This window comes from Chamaea fasciata, unplaced genomic scaffold (assembly GCF_029207755.1).
Source record: "Chamaea fasciata isolate MVZ Bird 193981 ecotype frontalis unplaced genomic scaffold, bChaFas1.0.hap1 SCAF_10, whole genome shotgun sequence".
Taxonomy (NCBI): Eukaryota; Metazoa; Chordata; class Aves; order Passeriformes; family Sylviidae; genus Chamaea; species Chamaea fasciata.
Genome location: NW_027094095.1, coordinates 30,225,264 through 30,247,329, shown reverse-complemented (window position 1 = coordinate 30,247,329; position 22,066 = coordinate 30,225,264). Strand labels below are relative to the sequence as shown.

General features: G+C 43.6%; 1 protein-coding gene across 5 annotated transcripts in view; it reads right to left on the bottom strand.

Annotated features, from left to right (window-relative positions):
* The window catches only part of PATJ (PATJ crumbs cell polarity complex component), a 139,959-nt gene that overhangs the window by 76,695 nt on the left and 41,198 nt on the right, over window positions 1-22,066 (bottom strand). For all 5 annotated transcript variants that reach the window (XM_066192938.1, XM_066192940.1, XM_066192941.1 and 2 more), the window contains exons 17-26: window positions 14,390-14,599; window positions 13,405-13,524; window positions 10,189-10,563; window positions 8,949-9,069; window positions 8,266-8,422; window positions 7,204-7,275; window positions 6,165-6,342; window positions 5,212-5,322; window positions 4,395-4,472; window positions 1,168-1,285 (exon numbers count right to left, since the gene is read on the bottom strand). In XM_066192938.1, the coding sequence (XP_066049035.1) occupies window positions 1,168-1,285; window positions 4,395-4,472; window positions 5,212-5,322; window positions 6,165-6,342; window positions 7,204-7,275; window positions 8,266-8,422; window positions 8,949-9,069; window positions 10,189-10,563; window positions 13,405-13,524; window positions 14,390-14,599 (1,540 nt within the window). The remainder of the gene's footprint in view (window positions 1-1,167; window positions 1,286-4,394; window positions 4,473-5,211; window positions 5,323-6,164; window positions 6,343-7,203; window positions 7,276-8,265; window positions 8,423-8,948; window positions 9,070-10,188; window positions 10,564-13,404; window positions 13,525-14,389; window positions 14,600-22,066) is intronic.

Below are 22,066 nucleotides of genomic sequence, written 5' to 3'. Positions count from 1 at the left end.
ACTTAGGCCCAGCAAGCCCTTGGATTGAGGCACATCCTAATTAGATAACTCAGGTGTCAGCCTACTTATCACACCTATCCTTTAACTGGGAATTAGAGCTTCAATAACGACCTGGAATGAGTTTGTTACAATTGGAGCTTTACCCACTGGGTTTGAGAGCTCAAGATGATGAGAAAAATCACTGTAGCAAAAAAAAAAATACAAACTAAACCCCAACAAAAGCCCACACAGAATAACAGAATATTAAAGGGATGGATGGGACATTAAAGATCATCTCATTCCACCTCCTGCCAGAGGCAGGGGCACGTTCCACTCGATCACGTTGGTCAAGGCCTCATCTCACTTTATGCTGATTTGGTACAAAAGAGCACAAAGATAAAAAAATAAAAATAAAAGGTAACCGATTTTAGAAAGTAATTTAGGACCCCTAATTGCAAGTTGAGTATTCCTAAATATTTTACTGCAAGATAAGTAAGCTACGGATAATATTCCATTTAACCAAAGTTGTGATTCAAAAGCAGCTGAAATCTAAATCATGCTGCCAGGAGCTCTCCACTTGCACTGCTCCCTACTCCTTAGGTCCCTGCCCTTCCACAGAGAGAGCATCACCACAAACCACTGCCAAACCCAAAATCGGACAGAATTTGGGAAATACGACACAACACCCAATCTGCAGAACCTTTCCCAGGCAGAGTCCTACAAAACCAGGGTATCCTTTCTTCAGCAGAGCACCAAAACAACAAACCAGCTGATTTTTCTTTTTAAAGGAACCCATCTTGCTTGAAAAGCATCGCCTGGGATCAGCTCCAGGTTTTCTGGTTTTTTGCACCAGTGGTCCTCAACCTACAACTGCTCCACTACCACTGAAATCAGAGCAGTAAAACAGAACATCTCCAGTCACTGCTGACATCTCTGCCCAAGCAACTCCTCCAGACACAGCTGAGATGTTCTGGGACTGAAAATAAACTCAGCCCTTCCTGCATCTCCTCAGAAGAGCCGAGCTCTGGGAGCCTGGCTGGGGAGAAGAACCAGCTAAGTTACAAACCAGGCTGAGTACTGATGCCGTGGCCACACTGAGCACCACTTCCCACATGCAGTAAAAGGCTTATCAGCACCTGATTGTGTCCCACAAATGTGATCTGATGCAATGATTGGAGCACTACTCACCCTCTGCACAAGCATCCTCATCCTCCTCTTCATCCAGAGCAGCCTCCTCTGCGTGATGCCTCTCGAGCTCTCTGTAAGGAGGTGGCAGCTTCATGGGAGGTGGAGCCCCATATTTCCTCTGATGGATTCAAAGACAAAGAGTTACATGTTTTGTAACCTCTGAGCACATGGGAAAAAAAAAAAAAAATTCCCATTGTCTGTTGCACTGAATGTGCACAGACACAGCACTTAATTACAATGCTAAATTCTGCAGCAAAGGCGTTTTGTGCAAGAAAGCAGAGCAAGAATTGACAGTGAACATCAAGAAAAAGAAACTAAAACACAATTGTGCACGCACATTTACTTGTTGATAAAATACTTGCGGTACTGTCATAAACATCAAAGCGCGAACATTAATCAAGGGTTAAAAACAAACATTAAATTATACATATAAATTATAATATAAATATATTATGTTTCTTACAAGCCTCCATAACAAAACTGTCTGGTGCTGATAAACATCAATATTTAAAAAAATATAAAATAAGAACTCAATCCTCTCAGTCCACACATGAATATTTAAACATCACAGTCTGTCCGTATTTTGGCGTGAATTTAATAAAGATTTTGAATTATATCTCCCAGTAAAATTCTATTACCTCACATAAATACAGGCAGCTCCTATAATGATGCATATAGCGGCGCATGGCAGGAATACAGAGCAGGCTCTGAGGCTGGAGCGGGCTCTGGCTCAGCTCAGCAATTGGTTTTACAGCTCCAAGGAACTGGGTCCTGCCTTGGTTTGCTCAGCTGCATCCCACTGCAAGCCCACTGCTAATAGCAGGATGCACTTCAGAGAGGGAACACCAGGGAGGAGATGCCATTAGAGCACCCAGAATTCCTGTAATTAATTCCCCTCTGTGGCTGGGAAATATGACACAACACCCAAACACATCAAGCCCAGGATAACGTTTGGTTTGGGTTTGTTTTTTTTTTTTTTTCCCCCTCACTGCGCACAATGAAAGCTGAACCTGTGTATTGATTTTTAAATTCTCCAAGTTGGATTTGTATAGAATGGTGCAAGCAGTGAGCTGCAATATGTGGGAAATTTTTGAGAGGTAAAGGTATCTGTCATCTCATCCATTTAAAAACCGTAACAGGAAAGCGCTGCGTTAACACAGAACACAATAATAAATGGAATTAATCCAATCCACCAGTAGCAAAAGTGTGTGGTGAGAGCACTTGGAAGCACAACAGCTGCTTTGCGAAAGGATGAAACACACTTAATGGTGCCTCCCACTTTCTTCCTGAAGCCAGCACAGACAGAACTGTGCAAAATCCAGATGATGCAGGAAGCAAGGGAGGGCATGGGTTCTACTTTACTGAGCAGGTAAAGATGGAAAATCTGCAGCCTCACTCTCAGCTGCCTGTGACAAATGAGCCACTTTATTATCGCTGTAATTTAGTAATAACTTACAGTCTAAATGTTGACCCTTTGGCTTTTTAAGACCTTAAACATTTGTTAGAAAGTCTGTGTGAAATTACACGAGGCACCCAGGCTTACCCAGCAATTTTCTATGGCTCAGAGGGACAAATATCTCTTATCCCTCCTGTCCTGCTGAAAAGCCAGGTGAGAAAATTGTGCCTGGCTACTCCATTACACCACGTTTTTGTATCAACACAGAGGCAAAATCACAGTTCACACAGCCAACCAGCAAAATACTGTTGACGTCTGGTTCGTCCACTATTGTTTTAAGTGGTTTTATAGAAATTAAAGTGCTCATTTTGAAACAAACAGATCGATAGAGGAGGATAAATGCCAACAAACCAGAGAAAAACCTTCAGCATTTGAAAAGGTACAGGAAGAGGCAGATTTTCCAGCTGGATGTGGCTGCTTTCAAACCAAACTCTTTTGTGACTCTCTGAAGACCGGACTAGAAATATCACTGATTCCCCATAGGGACGTGGACTAATAATTCACTAATAGCAACTCCTTCCAACTCTGAGACAGCCCCACAGAAGTGCAGTAGGACTGCTTTGTGAGCCCATGTTCAAAGCCAAAAAGGAGCTACCCATTTATGCACTGAAGCTCTTCTATATTCCACCCACCAGTTTATAGCACCAATAGATGAAAAAGGTCTGAAAAAGATGAGGCTCCCTCTTTAACCTCGGAACGCCGCAGAACGCGACACACCGGAGTGCTGGAGATTAAAGGCAGCACGTTGCCAGAGGATGAGAGCTTTTGAGATTAGAAATATAGATAAAAAAAACCACAAGAAAAGGGGGATTGTAAGTGCTTCATTGGAAGTATTATCCTCTGGCATGAAAGCATGTCTTCAACACCTTTTTTGATAACTGAGCCTCGCTGCTCCTGTCCCCGACAGGATCTGAAAGGAGTCTCACAAAAACTTTTGGAGGTAAAAGGGTCTTCTCAAGTACCCAACAAACACCAGAGTGCTGAGTAGGATCAAATGGAAACTTCATCCTATTTGTAGTTAGACTGCACCAGGCAAAACTTATTGTCTGCATTCATTCTGTCTCTGCTCCTGCTGCTCTCACACCCTCAAAGTACCTGAACTACACTCCTCAGTCAGGGCAGATCCCACAGGAAAACACCAGGGCCATGAGAGTGATACAGCTGAAAATCAAAAATTAATTTTTTTCCCTTATTCCCTTATTAACACAAACTCCCTGTTTTCTACCAAACAGAGTTGTTTTTTTTTTTTTTTCTCTTTTAAAGCTGCTGTGAAGTTATTTGGAAGTCACTGTGCGGTAAGTGCCTCACGATTAGCTGAGCCGCCACAGATCCCTCATCATTTCCTCATTTTACACAGCTGTGGGAAATGCAGGAGAATCTGTGGATTTCATCACCCCCATAACGTGATTTCACTGAATTTCAGGCAGCCTCACATTGAGGATATTATTTGTGTACATGTTGCCATTTCTCTGTTTCTGCTGAACAAAGGGAAACCGTTTGCCTCCACACGGAGCGAGCCAGGTACTTCAGAGAGATGACAGTGAGGAGCTGTGCTAAGTACAGGGTTTCAGCACCCAGCAGACACCCACAGAATAAATGTCAGAATATTTGGCAGGAATTTGGCAAAAAGTCATCGAATCAAAGGTATTTCAACAAAACACTTCAAATTTAATTTCAGACCTCGGAGGAAGCTTATCATGGAGTTAGAATACATGCTATTATACTGTTTGATTTAGTAAAACCTGGGTACAGCTCTGAATGGAATAAATACCTTATCACTCTTATGTTCTTTGTCTGCATCCTGATCCTTGCTGACTTTGATTCCCTTAGGCTGGGCAGGAGAAACCACCTGAAAACCAATGCACATCACCCACATCAGACAGAGCATTACAGCTGCAAAACAAACACCCCAAATCAGCTCCTGACAATGACAAAGCTCCCCAGTGCACTCTGCATTTTCCCCCACGTAGAAGAGCACTGCAGCGCAGTCTATAAATTACCTTCTTTCACTGGATTTACTGAATTACATTCTTACATCAAAAGTTTGGAGTTTCTGTGTGTACTTTGGGCAGGTAGAATTGCGTGCCTGCTCTCACTGAGGGTTTAAAAAGTGTTTTGCCTTGGCCTCAAAGATGAGGAGATGCCTCAAATCTCTTGGAAATTAATTTGCTCCCAGATAACTATTTCAGGTCCCTCTGGGGACACATTTCACAAGGTGCTGCTGGTGTGAATCTGACTAATTTTAATTATAGCTTTGTTCCTCTGGATAACAGAGTTTATTTCTAGATTATGAAATATGGACAAATTAAAATGCATAGGGCCAGGCTCTTACTACACAGGTGGGAAGAGTTGAATTAACACCTAGTCAACAGATTTACATCTACTCCACGCAAATCAGACAAATGAGGTTTCCAATCATGCCAGAGAGGTAATCAATCCATCAATCAATTGGTCTGGAACTGACTGAAAGGATCCATCCTCGGACACAAAAACTGACAGAACCGGCTGAAAGGAATCCAGCCAAGTTTAAAATAAGATGCATGTTATGCATTTACTAAGTTTTGGAATAAAAACAGAAATAAACTTACTTTTGGTACATTAGCCAAGCCCTGGACTACAAACACCACAGGATTTCCTGCATTTTTGATGGCTTCTACTGCTTCCTCGTGGGTGGCATTCTGTAGGTCTACCCCAGAAACCTGACAAACAGTGTTTATTTTTATTAGGTACAGAGTCATTACAAGGCATCACACACACTTGCAGGAGATTAGTGTATCTGAGGAAGGCATCAAAAACAGTCAAGAGTAATTATTTGTAAAGTATGTTTCGATGATGGTTAAAAGAAAAGTGTATTGCTTGGTGTTCATAATTAAAAGATGGCCATATGCTGCCCAAAGCAATTCTTCTAGATAAAAACATAAGGAATAAGATTGTCAGAGTGTTACATAATGTTAAAATCTAACTCCTTCAGGTTTTACCTGTTTGCAAACTGAACCTGAACAGCACTATCAGCTTGGTAGCCCAGATTCTAAAGTATTAATTTGGAGGAAAATGAGTTAAAAAAAAAACCAACCAGAGGTGAGAGGCAGGGATGACATTTTCCCCCCACAGCACCTGCCAGAATCAGGGATTTATCCCAAACAGTGGTTATCAGTTAACTACTCTAAATCCACACACACAAAAATAACAGCCCATAATTCAGTATGAACAGTCTGTGTCCTTGTATATATTAAATTTATGCTTACAGACATGCTATAACTTATTCCTCATTTGTATGGGAGGAGGACACTCCCATTTTTTTTCACTTCCCCCTCAGACGCCAGGACACCTCTTTTCTTAAACACAGAGAAGAATGTTAAAAGAGCTCCATAGTCAGACCTTAAAAAAAGAAACACCACCAGAGGTTTCCTTTGGCTTTCAAAAACACAGTGTTGTCAATGCTTCATGAAGTGGTGGCAGTATTTTGTTCCTCTCTCCACCCAAAGCTGCTCAAGTCAATTTTTATTTCTCAGACTAGAAAGGAAGGTTTATCTCCATTTACCTCAAGTATTTTATCTCCAGTTTTTAAAGCCCTTGTTCTTCCTGCTGGGCTGTCTTCCAAAACTTGTTTGATAAAGATCCCTTTAAGTTCTTCTCCATTCTTCAGGCGCTTTATGACAGTTTGTCCACCAACAATGCTGATTCCAAGAGACACGTGAGGGTCTCTGAAGATCTCAACACTGAAAAAAATACGTGGTAGTTTCAAGAGCTTCAAACAGTTTTATTTTAAACTACAAATGCAAAGCCTCAAATAAATGTAAGCTCCTGGTCTTTCAAGAAGATTTAATAAAGAGATAAAGTCAGAAGCCTGAGAATGCTCTCAACAGAGCTGAGTTTTCACCCTGAGCAGATCTCACCCCACAAAAAGAGCAAAACTCTGCTGCCAATCCATGCCCACTGGGAAGAGGCTTTATTTCAGAGAAAGTCAGATCTTCAAGTAAACACTCATCCTCTTTCAGCTTGAGCAAAGTGCCTGGGAATGGGAAGCCCTGCAAGTGGCACGTTAGACAAATAATGAAGTATTTCATACAACCTTCTGAACACTGACTTCAGTGCATATTCATCAGCTCAAGCAGGAACTTTCTGATCATATTTTACTTGGGACCATAAAAACAACTCACCTAAAAATGTTAACAATACAACAAGGATGTGGCTAAAAAGTTGGCTTGGCCATCTGGACTCCTGCCAGGGGGGTTTAGCAGGGAACCCGTGGAAAGGGAGACAGCACAGCACTATGTGCATTGTTCACACCTAATAGTTATTAAATGAGCAAGAACTTGTAGGTCACCCACAACCTAAACCAGCCAAGCTTTCCCAAGTCAGCTGTATAAATAGAAGGAAGAATTCTGCTGAACATCTGTTAAAAATTCCCTGTCTTCAGGAAAGCCCAAGGTACACAGGTACCCTGAAGTTATTGGCAGAGGAGGAGAGAAGAAAAAAAAAAAAAACAAACACCCAACATGAACTAATGTGGCTCACAGAAAAAAAAAAAAAGAGACATAAGGTAAATGGGAAGGAACAACGTAATCATAGGAACATACGTCCGTGGTGGTCCCCAGTGGCTAAAGTTTGGAGTTTCTTCTCCTTCTCCTTCTTCTCTCTCGGGTAATTCACTAATTTGGGGCAGAGGGGAGGGGAGGAATGAAAAATAAAAGAGGTATCATCCATGCCAGGTCACAATTCCTCACATATTTTGTATCTGGCAGCGAGACAGCAACACCTTCTCACACTGCCCAGTTTAAAGCAAATGTACAGAGTCAACAGACCAGACAGGAATTTTTGTATTTAGGTTTAAATGTACTTAAGGAATGCTCCAGAAATAAACATGATGGGCAGACCAAATTTATAAGCTGCTCTGTGATACACAAATCTGCACTGCATTTACTCATTCGAAATGACTATTTAAGCAATTAACATTTACTTTCTGATAAATATACTGTGATGCTTGGAGAGGGATATAAACATGCCAAAACCAGTAAGCAGATCATGATCCAAGTGGGAGAACAGATCCCGTGTGTTCCATTAAACCCTACAGAATAATCCTCCCACCTTACTGTTGAGCTACTTTCCCTCCGAGAGAAGGTTTCAGACGGAAATTAGGGAAGTACTGAGGACTGGAATCAACAGGCCCCAAAAGCTCCAGTAACCAAACTGGTGGGGAAAGACTGGGACAGATCAGGCAAATATCCACAGCCCGTGCCAGCTCAAGGCCTCTCAGCACCACTGGCAGGACTAAAGTTTCCTGCAGAGGCCTGAGAGCTCTGGCTGAACTGCTCTTCCCAAAAGGAAAAACAAAGGGAAGGGAAAAGCAGGAGGAGAGCTCCTTAAGGAGCCACATCCCTCTCCTCCAGGCCACATCCACACTCCCCGCACTGTGGAGTGGCGGCAGAGCCATTCGCACATTTCTGTCCCAATGCTCAGGGCAGGAAACAGTTTTAAGGTGTTCAGCCAAACTCCATCTCCTGTAAAAGCTGCAGACCTGGCCCTCTATGTCTGCCTGAGCATTCCACACAGCCTTTAATCATGACTCAGCTGAGTAAAGTGAGAGGACAGTTAAGATCATTAAATTAATATCTTTCAAAATCTGAAATCTTCCTCCATACCTGCCTGATGCTGTTCTAGGCTGAGCTAAGGTGGTTACTCTCCCAGACTCCTGGTTCTTGGGAAAAACATAATTCTCCTCTTTCAGCGCTTCCTTTCCAGTTGCTTCTGAATCAGCAGCAAGCTCACGTCCTTTGGAGTCACTCTGAAGCTTTGTCCCTGAAGAAAAAAAGCGGGAAGATGTGAATCCACCAATTATTTCACGCTTGGAATTAAACCCTTTATCCCACCAGGTCTGAAATTTGTTCAAGGCCAGGTTGGACAGGGCTTGGAGCCCCTTCCTCCCAAGCAGGGCATGCCACTTCAGGCAGGTTGATAAATTAATTTCTCTGATGAATCTACCAAATCCTAACCATCCATCTGTGGCCATCTGGCAAGGAGAGACTTTGCTCCTGAGCACAGATCACAAACCCAAGATGTGGGGTAATTATCTACTACAGAGAGCACTTGCAAATTTCTGGTTGTGCTAAAGTCACCTCCAGAGCCTGTCACTTCATTCCTGTATTTATTTATTTATCACTGGCCAGATTTGGAGGGTGAAGCAAGATTATAAAACTGAAATCCATTTCATGCAGGACTCTTGATATGAATATTTTCTCATTTGAAAGTACTTGTGTTTTGGTAAAAAAAAAAATTAGATTTGTAAATACGAAATGATGAGATAAAGAGAAACCTTCTCACAAACCTAAATCCATCTCAGTTTTCACTTCTGACTGGGCAGTTTCAGGATCAAATATGTCTTTTTGGTAGCTGCTGTGTGCTGTGGTTCCAGAAAAGTGCGACCTTATAGCAGCATTCTCTTCACACTTCACAGAGGAGAAAAGAAGTAATTAAAGTTAGAAAACAACGGTATTAACTTACACAGGGGTATTTGACAGGAACATTAATTTTTACAGCAAACATACACATTTGCTCAGCTACATTCATATTTATTCAGGTAACTATGAAATACTAACTGCTCATTTAAATACTAACTGCTCATTTATGCACTGCATTAAGAAGAGGCATGAGAAATGTTATATGCAACTGAAATATAAAGCAACTGTATCTTTCTCCCCAGCTCTAATTCAGACAAAAATTTCTTTATTCTTGCTCATTTGTTTTTTATAAGTAACAAATGCATAAATTTAATATTGTGCACTCTGGTATAAAACTGTCAGTAGAAACTTCATTTTATCTGTTTATATACACACACTGCTTAAGGGGACAAGCCAAACAAAACCTGAGATTCTCTGTGGCTGTGATGTCAAGTCCTTTTCCACTCCCTTTTTTTTTTTCATATAAAAGCACACACACCTCAGAAGCTGGTGCATGGGAGGCTGATAATATCACATTTTTTTATTTGGTAAGGGAATGAACAAAGAATCAGAAGGAAGAAAATAATTCTCAGTACTTGAGAAAGATGCATAAATAAGAGTTTGGCAATTTCTCTGAACCTGTCTCCTCCTACTCCTTTATCCACCACTATCCTTGCCACAATTCCTTCCACCATTTCATTTTTTACTCAGCTACACAACCTGGCTGAAGGAACTGATTTGGGTTTAAAAAAATGAGGAAAAGAGGGAGTTTCTTTCACTGAAGCCTCTGGACTATCAAACCCATGAAGTGACATTCTGCAGTTACTGACATGCCCCATATCAGCACAGCTTCCAAAAAAACCCCACAAAACCCCACCAAAACCACAAGTTCTTGGGTAAAAAGACAAATTCAGGATGCCTGTAAATAAAACCAACCACATATTTCACTCCAGCAGGTAAATACACAGACAATTAGTTCCCTAAAAAACCTTCCAAAATGTACTGGTGTCTGCTAGAGGTACACAAGTAAATAAATGAGTTATATTCTAATAATTAAAACACTAGAGAGAGTCCTGAGGGTTTAGTTTTGGAGTCTGCCCTGAGGGAGAGCAGCACAGCATTCCTTACCATTTGATCTTTACTGAATGGATATTCCAGGGACTCTCTGGGACTTAGGCTAACACTGGACCTTAAATCCTCTATTTCAGCAGTCTCCAGTTGCTTTGCCCATCGCTCTGTGTCCAGGCTTCTGTCTGAAGGCGCCTTCTCTCCACCTGATGCATCATCACATTTCAGGAAGTCTGAATCTTCCTCATACTCCTCATCCACCAACATTTCCCGTTCCTCCTCCACGTCCTCTGCTCTGGGTTTCAGAAATTCACACATCTCCCAGGACTCCTTCCCGTACTCATCATCCTGCTGAGAAAGCTGAAATGACCTTCCCAAGCCCAAATGGGGCTCATCAACGAGTTCTTCTTTAAAAGGCACCTCATCTCTGAAACCCTGCAAAGATCATTAAAGGAATATAGGTTTTACACCGTGCTTTCTCCCCACTCTTTTAAAGCTATGCTTTATTTTTTTGCCCATGTGAAAAGCACATCCTTACTTTTAAAGTGCAAATCTTCTACCTTTTGCATTTTCTAAAAGCAAATGGACTCTCTGACTTACGATTTTAACACAGAAAGTAGGCAGTGCAATTATTATTTTTTTTTTTCAATATAAAGAAATTTAAGTCGCACAGCTTCGATACCGCTGCAGCCATTTGGAGAAACCAACCTGGACTGAAGTTAGGGAATGAAATTATTAATTAACACTAAAACAACCACATATAAATCTAGTTAAAGTATCTCTGTGCTTCAGACATATCTGCTCTTGCATTAGGAATGCATGAACACTTCACAAAATGCTATCATCTAAATAAGCAGCCTAAGAGTTTGCTCATGCAACAGTGTCAGCAACTTAAAAACCCCCAAAAAAACCCTAAATAGAAGCCATACTTGCTTGTCCCTACCTTGGATATTCCATCCAACTTATAACCTGGGGCAGAGGGGAAATGGATGACCCACATGCCCCCCCCCCCCCAAAAAAAAAAGTATATAAATGACTGTTCATTACCTTCCTGTTTTAAGGAGAACAGTGCTCACCTTTCTACCCAACTCAGAGCAACAAACCGAAAAAACAAACAACAAAACCCAGGGAAAAGGCATTAAAACCCACTCTGAAAGATCTCACTCAACAGCTCCTTTTCTGGGATTTGTCACGTGCTTCCCCAACTTCCAACAACTCCTGTTTTTCCCAAATGGAATGCGGAGTTATTCATTGGCTCACAGTGAGCCTGCACAGGCGGCTGGGATTTTATGCCCTGCACTTATCCCAGGATTTTGCCACACACTGAGAGCTTTCCCCCTCTTTTCTTCAGGCCACCAAGTCTCTGTGGCCTGAAGAACCCCCAAACCCAACTTCAACGCCCCAAGCCCCCAGACACCGAAACCAACGGACAGATTCAGTGCTCCTTCCTCTAAATGTTTTTGTTTCTGCTTCCTGCCCCTTCCCAGACTCCCCACGGCACTGCTCCACTTCTGACCTTGGGTGTCAGGATCCTGTTTTGTTACATTTGTACAAATACAGAAGGAAAGCCCCCAGACACCGCCAAGATGTTTGTATAATTCAAGTGAGAGGCAGGAGAGAAAACAAGAGAGAGTCAGGAGCACAAGGAAACAATGCAGCCAATAGCTGGCACGAGAGCAGAACACCAGCAACCCAGAAATCAGCCCGGTTTATTAATTTAACTAGCATTAAATGCCCCTTTAATCCATTTGCTCTGTGTACCTCGATCTCACAAAACACCCAGTCTGAAGAGATCCTAATTCTCTCCATTTTCACTTCACTCCCCTTCGTTCCTGCAGCGTCGCTCTCCCAGCACTTCCCCAAGTCCAGGGCACATAAATCAGCTGTCTGTGCTCAGAACCACACAGGGTTTGTGTCCCTGACCCAGCAGTTTGCTCTGGATCCTCCCTGACTGCTGCACTGCAGCACCAGACGCCACCAACAGCACAGGGAATGCTGCAAACTCTGAAGTCCACTCTGGCAGCAAACGAAATCCTCAAATTCCATCATTTTGGGGTTGAAATTCTGGCTGCCAGTGCCTCAGAGTGGGAGCCACCAGAACACACCACTCCTGGCTACCTGTGTGAGCAGGTAAGGTAATTAATGGATGGGGATTATGGCTATTACCAAAGCTGTCACACATGAGGTAAAACAAAATGCAAGTAAATTCCTCTGCGAGTGTTTTGTCCAAAACTGATCGTTCCAGTTTCAGGACTTTTAAGATGAAAGATTTTCTTTAAAAATACTTAATGACATTCGTTTTATTTAGGAAGTAGAAAACCAATCTGAGCTGGCAGAGGATAAATTCTCTGCAACCCTCGCCGTGCCCCCAGCAAACAACGAACGCCAGTTTACATTGTGAAAATCAGTAAATATCATTTATCATCATCCGGGCTAATTTCTTCAGAGTATACCCACATCTACCCTATAATAGTTCTCCTTTTGGTGCTTCTAATCTACCATTTCAGCATTTAAAATATGTTTGCATCCAGAGACAGGTACACATATTCAGCTACACGAAAATCTGGAATTTATTTTTCTTCCTTGTGTTGCAGTTCTGGATGATCCTTTACGTGCTGGATTTTCTGGCATTAAAAAAAAAAATACATTTACCAGCCCGAATTTTGCAAAGCACTTGAGAACAGATGAAAGTTAAAAGATATCCACATCTCTCTAGCTCTGCACTGGTGAGAACTGCAACATTATTGCCTATTACTCTGGTATCTGAGTTTCTCACTATCTTTAATGCCACATCCTCCCACAATAAACAGAATTATTTCTCAGATAGTAAGAGAGAGGAGAGTTGAGGCAAGAGTAAAGAAATCACTCCAGAGAACATTAGAAGGCTATGAAGAAGAAAGTATTTCAAGAGTGCCTTATACTCTAAACTACTTTTTTTGCTTTGCTTCATGATAATTAAAAGCATTCTGCTCCCATGCTTTACTTTCTGTGCAAAGCTGAGCCCACCACTTCTGGTTGTAATAACAACACAACATTCCTACTTCATATCCAAGGTAACCCAAGGTATTTTAATGACATAATAAATTTGATAAGGCAGTCTGGGAGCTGCATTGGTAAGTGCTCCCAATGCACTTGGCACAGTTTGCTGTTAGAGGCTTTTTCAGAGGGAACCCAATACTATCAGTCTTATCTGAAAAACATACTGTATTTTTTTACTTTAAAACATCATTTCCTGTCTGTATGAACTGGAGCTGAAGCAAAAAAGTAACCAAATACCTGTGGTGCTTCAAGTATTACTGAGAAATTTGTGTTATCTATTGGTTCTGGAGACCCAGGGCTGCTTTTGATGCTGCTGGTATCCACACCGTGCATGTTCTCCTCCTCTCTGCTTTCTCCCTAAAAAAGGTCATCCACACAATGAGTCAGGAAAACGACAACAAAAAATTCCCGCATCTTTCAATAAATTAAAAGGGAGAAGGAGAACCAGCCATTAAAAAAGAATTATAAAAATACAGAGTCAAAAATGGGGAAGATGAAGTCAACATCTTTTATCCTTTGAAGATCCTGGTTCAGATGCACTAAAACCTAAAGAGATGTGTAGGAAGAAAAGACAAATACAAGGACATGAACAATGAAATACCGATTTTTAGAAAAGGAAATAATACATTTAACAGCTTTCCTACGCTCCTATTTCACAACCCCTCTACCACTTTGAATTACAAGCACTTTCTATTAGCTGGGGCTTTAATTAATTTTGCCCGGGTGCCCTTGATGAACAATGCTGCAGCATTCCCCAGTAAACTACCGTTCCAAAGCCCTGATTCCAGAAGAGGGAAATTCTGCTTGAATTTACAGTCTTGACTTCAAACAGAGTAGGTTTCTTTGATGTCAGTGGAGCTCAAGTAAGCACTCCGCAGTGTATCAGAGAGAAATGGGCTCCAGCACACGTTTAACTGGGATGCTGAAGTGCTGGAACCACGTTACACGCAGTGCACATGGGTCTGCCCAGGCACATCTCCCAGTGCCACATGGATGCTCTTGAAGCAGGAACTTGAGGGTGCTGGTTTTCCAGGCAGACCTTTTGGACACTGAGCTGCCCATTTGCCAGAACTTTTGGCCCTGTCAAGGCTCAGCAGCTCAGTTGTTTCCCAAATGCACACACACCCTACGCTGAATTCTCCCCACCGCACACAACAACCTCCATCTACACACGCCATGGGACAAAATAAGAGAAAAAAAAATAGTTAAAATCAGTTCTTACCACTAAAGGCTTGCAGATTCCAAGGGAAACTGTGCCTGGGGGCACAGATTTCAGCACTTCCACTGCCTCTGTCAGGGTGGCACCATCCAAGTGTTTCTCATTGACGAACACCAAGCGGTCGCCCGGCAGAATCTGCCCCCCACGCTCGGCCACTCCACCTGCCACCAGGGAGCTGATCACAATGGCTGTTCCCGCTGGATCCAGGGGATCCTGGGGGGAAAAAAATAAAACAAAAACACCCCCAAGTGAAGGCCTTGAAAGATGATGTTTGTTTGGAGTGTGTAAAGAGCACTCAAGCACGTTCATCCTCTAATGCTACCGGACTGATGCCTGCTGAGACGTTCAGAAAACATTGTCTGCTACCACTGCCAAGGCTTACAGTGTGCAAAAAGGGAGACATTCCATCTCTTGCCTAATCCATTAAGAAATGTTAAGATCTGAAAGGTGACCCATACCTTGCCTGCCCTCTCCTTACACACACACAGACACAGCCAGGCCAACCTGCAAACAGAACAACAACACTGGCAGCCTTCCACCAGCCTCCATCCAGCCTGGGACGTGCTAATGTCACAGAAAATAACCCCTCTGCACGTCACCCCAGGGCTTCAGAGCAGCAGAAACGATGGCAAAAGAAATCTAAGAAGAAGTTTAATTCAAAATGTTGAGTTCAAATGAAACCCCCAAATATCGAAGGAACGGCAGTTTATGTGGGCTGTGTTATCGCAGCGTTTCTGCTTCGTCAACTCCACGTGACAACTTAGAAGAGACATTTTCTCCACCTTAACAGGGAACAGGAGACAGCAACAGAAGAGTAACTACGGTTATTACTGAAGGCAAGGAACATTGTAGTGGTGGATACCGAGAGTGTCAAGCACAAAAGATTACACACATTGTAAACTGATGCAAAGATATCCACTCCACTTGCTCTTTTAACCAGTATTATCCTTCGCTTTGTTTCCTATACCATTTCTATCATGCCTCCACTCATTAAAAAAATTCTTCTCAATTCAATACAATTATAAATTATTATGTACTAGTAGAAAGATGTACAAAACAAATGTATAGGGTTTGATTTTTTTTAAAAACTTTTGTTTCCTGTTTTTTTTTTTTTTTTAAGATTGCAATTAGACTTCCTCCCCCTTGCTAAGGGCTCATAAAGTTCAGAAATGCTTCTTGCATGCACTGGGTCTCCAAATGCACAATCGTGGACTATTCTTCCCTCAGGACTTGCAACTTATTCAGGGCATGGGAGGGATAAAAAAAAGGGCAAAATTCAAATCACAAAGACCACCATGAATTCAGCACCTCAGTGTTAATTTGAAAACAGGAATGTTTTTTAAGCTCTTTATTTTTATATGACTATACACTGCTTTCCAAGGGCACATGTTTTTTAAGGTATGCGCAAATATATGAGGCAACGCCTGTAATATCTGTAAAAGGCTGAAATGAGAGAAGTGAAATTGAGGAGTTCAGCAGGAAGAGCCACACCGGGGCTGGATTCAAGTAAATAAAGGTTATCAACAATTCTCTGCCGTTCTACTGCCCGATCCGGCTCTTTTACGATTTTATAATTTTGCACTTTATCCGCAGTGCACACAAGATGCTTCCTCACGAGTGTCAGGGCTCGGCAGCCAAGCCCAGCAGGCTCCCTGTGTTTGCCTCCTGTGCCAAGGTGCTCGTGCTGCCCGAGTGTCTGTGCCCAAACCTGCTGCACCTGGTGCTGAGGGGAGGATTCCCTGAGCTTCCAAGAGCATCCCCTCAGGAGATTCTCAGCAACGAACCAAAGCCCACCAAGCTCAGAAGAAGAATCCAAAGAGACTCCAAAACCAGTTTTGCTTTAAGTGCTGAATGAAGAAAATTGAAGTTACTGCTTCTCTTTGTTCTTGACAGCAAACCCCAACTAGCCCAACAGCCCTGGCACCAACACGGACTTCTAAATTTGCTTTAATCTGGGGGTTTGCTCTGCTGCAAATTAGAAATAACCTTCTGGACAACTCTGCAGACCCAGGATCCAGCCCAGAGAGCCCCTTCCCAGCAAGCAAGGCACTGTTCACATCAGGGAGGCTTTGCTGGAGAACTAAACCAGCAAGTTTTCCTATCACGGGCTCATCTTGCCGTGGCCAGGGGGGTTTATGCTGGTTCCCTGAATGGGTGAATGCTCTCTCAGCAAAACTACACCTTTGCTGACACAACAGCTTTTATAATATGACTTTTGCTGGCTTAGCTATATTGATAAAAAATGAACAAAACAAACCCAGCACTCATCCCCACCCATGCAGATAAGCTGACAAAATTCCGTGAGTGAATGACTGGCCCAGTAATTACAGTGCTGGCTGAGGATGGGGGAGAACCAGGTTCAAATCAGTTCATTTCTGGGTTCTGGATCAGAACCACTTAAGCAGGACCTGGGAATCTCACCATTAGCCATTTCTATGCAGGGTCAGTGGCCTAACTACCACATTTCTGATGAGAAACAGTCCTGTTTCAACTCACCACTGAAATAAAAACAAGTTTTGCTCAATAAATCATCATGTTTCGGAAAGAGATAATTTAGCTGAAAGAAGTGTTCCAAAAGGAAGAGAGTTCCTGCAAAGAAACAGTTCTAGGCAGGGAAGTTTTGAGGACAATGTGCTTATTTTCCCTGCTTCACAACACACATGAACACAAGCCGTGCACTGGAATTGCTTCACGAAGAGCAGCAGAAATCTTAAAAAAGGGAGCCCACGTTGAAAACTGTTGTCCAGACAAGTAGAAAACAATTCCACTGCTGATTTCAAGCAGAGGGAGCTATTGCACAGGGAGAGAAGAGCGGGATGAGCTGCACAGTGAGAGCTCAGCTGCAGCACCAGCAGCGCTCAAAACCTCAGGGTTCACCAGCGGCTGAATCACAATGTGATTGCCACCAGGAACACAACAGAAACTGCACAAGAAGGCACAGACCCACTGAATTTCAAGCTGTAATCATGTCTCCATATTCTCTCTGTAATTTAATGTTCTGTCACAACGGTGGATTGCACTGTGCTTTCCTTATCAAAACCAAAGGAACACTGGGACTTTTTTTTGAAACCTTGCCTTATGATTTACCCTTGACCCCAAACACACCCTCCTAAAGAACCACCTGCTAAAACAAGACAGCAAACACCAAGTTCACCAAATTGACGTTTCCTAAATGGTGAGTGCAACTGTGCCTGTTGTGAGGGCCGTTGTCTTGTTTTTGAAAGAAAGCAGTGCTTGCAGCAGGATGAAAAACAGATCCTTTCCTTCTACACTAAGTGCAAAAGGTACAGTTTGTATGTGGTTAGCATAGTTAAAAAGGCAAGTTCACTCCCACAGTGGGATTTCAGGGCTGCCTCCATGTTAACAGACCAGCCAGAACCATTCCAAGTCACTAAAGAGCACCAGTGTGACTGCGCACTTACCCCGAGGCTCTAGACTCATTTTACTTGGCTCATAGTGATTTTTAGTCACCAGCAGGCAGCACCAGATTTCAGCCTCTATTTTAAGGTGAAGGCTCCTTTACTGGGATGCAGTTTGTAACTCTCTCCCCCAACCCAAGAAATTATCACATGGCTTTGTATCAGAGCACAAGGGGAGGGCAGTGGACAATCCCACGCGAACTGGCCACGTTAAAATGAGCACGAATCATACAAACATTAAGACTGGAAAAGACCTCCAAGCTCGTCATGAACTGGCCTTGGCACATTTAAAGAGGAGCTTTTACCTTTCCTGAAGGATTCCTTTACACCAATGAATCGTTTATGAACAACGAGGAGAAGAATCGGACCGCAAAGCAGAGCCCTGAGGAGACAAACCCCCTCGACTCAAAAAGCTCATTTTTAAGAGAAGAATTACATGTTTGCCACTTGTGTAAACGCCGAGAGCTGCCCCCTGCCATGCAGCAGCAGCAGCCCAGGACAGTGGCCTCCAGGTAACCCTTGGAGGAACTCGTGTGCTGTGGCTGCTGTCGTCCCCTTTGTGCCCGAGCCAGCCACGGATTCCATGAACTTGTTTAAAATAGCCACAATTTATTCGTACTTAGCACACCATATATTTAACTATGCTGAACCATAGGTTTTCCCTCCTCCCCACTGCTCCTCATCAAAACCCACAAACGTTTCCCGGAGTCCAGGTGTCAAATTTTTCTCCTTCTTTTCAGACCCTCATTTGTTCTGGATTCATTTAGCAGCGCAGAGTCAGGCAGGGGCCACTGCAGTTGCTGCCTCTGGGATCCCTGGGTTGGGGCACTATGAAATCTCTTAAAAACCTGAGCTCTGCTAAAATTTTAAGAGTCCCAGGAGGTTAAGAGAGCCCTACATGCAGCGCTGGGGCTGCAACTTTATTGTGGCTTCGATGACCACGGGCACCAAACATCCACACTCAGAGGGATTTAGGAGGCAGACCTGGAGAAAGAACCAGTGCAGCTGCCCATCCTGCTGGGAAATAAAAGTGATAAACCAGGCTGGCTGCTCCCTTGTCCCTCCCAAAAGGTGAGATGTGCAGCAGCCAAGAGAGGGCACTCCAGGCCAGCCCAGCTCCCAGCACCGCAGGCATTCCCTGCTCTCACAACCCATCCCCATCCATCCAGCCAGCCCCAGCAGACCCTCCCCGGGCCGGGGATGAGGAGCACTGAAACTACAGCTCCACTGGATGGGAGCAGCTCCCACGTTTGCTGGGGTTTTGTTTGTGTTTTGCCTTTTTTTTTTTTTTTTAAAGGCTCCTAGGAAAATGTAAGACAAAGCTGCGGGTGACTGACATTCCCTGTGCAAAGTCACTCTCACTTAGTTACAGGCTATATTAGTTTTGGCATCACTCGAGATCTAAATCCAGCTAGCCTGACTTCCTAGAATATTTCAGCTTTCTTCAAGCAACAAACTGCCTGCTGCCACAAAAACACACATCCAAAATAGCATGGCGAAGGATCCCAAAAGAAACAGTTTGAAACTTTTTCCCCCCCCGTGCCATTTTTTGATTTATCTGAACATTTTTACAAGTGCCAATTTGTATACTGCAGGTTTCTGTGAGGGAGCCAAAACAAACGCCTTGGAGCTCAGAGGTCAGAGCAGCCCAGCTTCATTACATTTTGCATGGGACCACTTCCAGGTCTAACACACACATATATATCCATATTTAAGACTCTTCAGTGAATAAGACACCGGGCTGGAAGGCTCTTAGACACGACACTTTTGATGCTGAACAAGGAAAAGACGCTCGTCAACAATGAAAAGAAGCAGAGGCATTTTCTGTTTGCCTCGCTGTTATGTAGAACAAAGGTAGAAGTGCACATGAGCAATGTACCTGCATGCTCAGCGTTGTGAAATTACTCTAAATACTCATCCACTCTCTCATTCTGTGAAGTGCCCGTGGTTCCCTTTGCAGAGCCACCCTCCACAGTGACCCCAACAATGCCAATGGGATGCAAGAGTCAAGACTGACAAGCACCCTTCTTTGTGCCTTTTCAAAGCACAAAGTGCCTGCCAACAGACAGGGACGAGAGGGAGAGCCAGCTGTGAGTGAGGTCTGATTCCCTCCTTAAGGTGGCCTCACTTCAGGGTGGAGACTCAAGCTCCAAACCTTCTGTTCACTCACTCCAACATGTTTACAGCACTTGGCCGTAGGAACTGCCAAAGGCACTCTCAAGGCCTGGAAAAACATCCCTGAGGAAGTGCTCGACTGGTTTTCGTTAGATCCATTGCATCGGAGTGAAATTCGAAGCATTTCAGACCTGTTTCTGCCTCTTCCACTCGGATTGCAGTCAGCGGGGCTGCTCAGGAAGGAGCTTACACAACGCACAGCCTCTGGCTGTACCAGAGAAATAAACTGCGGGCTGATGCGCTGAAGCCACACAAACTTAAATACAGAGCGGTATTCAAGGAGGAACGCTGAACTTTGCTGTGATGTAAGGCAAAGCACTGGAAATAAAACATTACTATTTATTGATCTGCAGTGAGGGAATAAAGCAATGAATTTCAGAAGCTCTGGTGTGCAGCCGGCATTAATCAAAACTTCTGTTGTGGGAAATGTCAGCAAAGAAACAGGAATTCGCAGGGAAGAGGGGAAAAAAAAAAAAAAAAAACAACAAACCCCAACCAAAACACAACAAAACAGAAACAAACCGCACAGAGCCCCACCCAAAGGAGGAGAGGGAACGGCGAAATAAAAGAGGAGGAGGTGGCACAATGGGTTTCCCACACCAGGCTTTCATCATCTGGGCTCTGAAATCCTATCAGCGAGAACGAACACGGTGGCCGGCGGTGAGTCAGAGCCGCGTGGGTCCGGCGGGGCTGGAGAGCACAGCGCCGTCGCCACCCCTCTGCCGCGGACCGGCGACCCCGGGGAAAAGACCTCACACGCTACTGCTCTCCCCGAACAAAAAGATCAAAGATAGGCACCGGCTCCGGGCGTTTTCAGTGTCACCGTGCACTGGACTCAGGTGCCTGTCGCTATCTTTTTAATTTATCAAACTTCTCAATCCATCTAAGGTTTTATCCGCCTTTCATATTTGCTCTCGGCAGAGCTAAAGTCTCAGGGATTACATTCATTAGGCTCTCTTAATATCTTAGACTTTCAGACTTTCCAGCTCCAGTAAAAAACACACTGAGTGCTGACTACAGGGAAAAGCCACAGAGATAAGAAAAAAAAAAAAAAAATCCCTGAACTCATAAGGAAGTGGAGGAAAGCCACTGTGTGATGAGATAAAGAAGGGATAGAGATGTGTGGGAAAGAAGAAGAAAATACCAACAAGCCAAGGGAGAAAAGTATAAACGGTATCACCTACACAGCCTGTGCTCAGTGGGCCTTAACACAGGTTGTGGGTTCGATCAGCTTTCAGACTCAAAGAATTCCTGAACCCAAAATCCAACCAGAGAGCCCAGCAGCACTTGCACCAGTGGGGTGAGCTGGCCTCAGCACTGGTAAAAGTCCGTGGAAGTGCAGGATGTGTTTTCACACAAACCAGAGCTAGCTCTCCCCTGCATGAAAACCTTGCTTCACAAGCAGCAAACACATGAATTATGGAAGACTTGCTGCAGAAAAAGATGCAAAATAAAAGTTGGAACAGAGGACAGGTTGGGTTTTATGCAAGACGGATCTGCAAACAGTGACTTGGCCCAAAGAATCACAAAATCCCAGACTGGGTTGGGTTGAAAGGGAACTTAAAGCTCATCCCATTCCACCCCCTGCCAGGGGCAGGGACACCTTCCACTGTCCCAGGGTGCTCAGAACTCCATCCAGTCTAGCCTTGAACACCTCCAGGGATGAGGAACAGGAGCAGACAGAAGGGTAGGCAGAAAGGTTGCAGAGAATGTTTAGGCTACAGTGAATCACACTGAGAACAGGCAGAAAATTCCAAGTGCAACAGGACTCCCTGGATTTGGGGAGCAGCATCTTCCAGCAGGGTGAGGTATTAAGAAAACAGAACACCTCATAACTTCCATGAGTTTTCAGGATGCTTCATGCTCATCCATCAGCACCAACACACATCTCAAACCTCATCATTTCAGAACAAATTTGGAGCTGTCTGGGCCGAGCTCTTCCACACCCACTGCTCCATCATCTCCACATGCCCACTGCCAGCCCAGCACAGCTTCCTCCAGCCTCATCCACATTATTTCAGCCTGGCTGAGATTTACTAAGTGGTTAACAGAAAATCCAGCTACAGTTTTGTCCCTTTAAATTCTC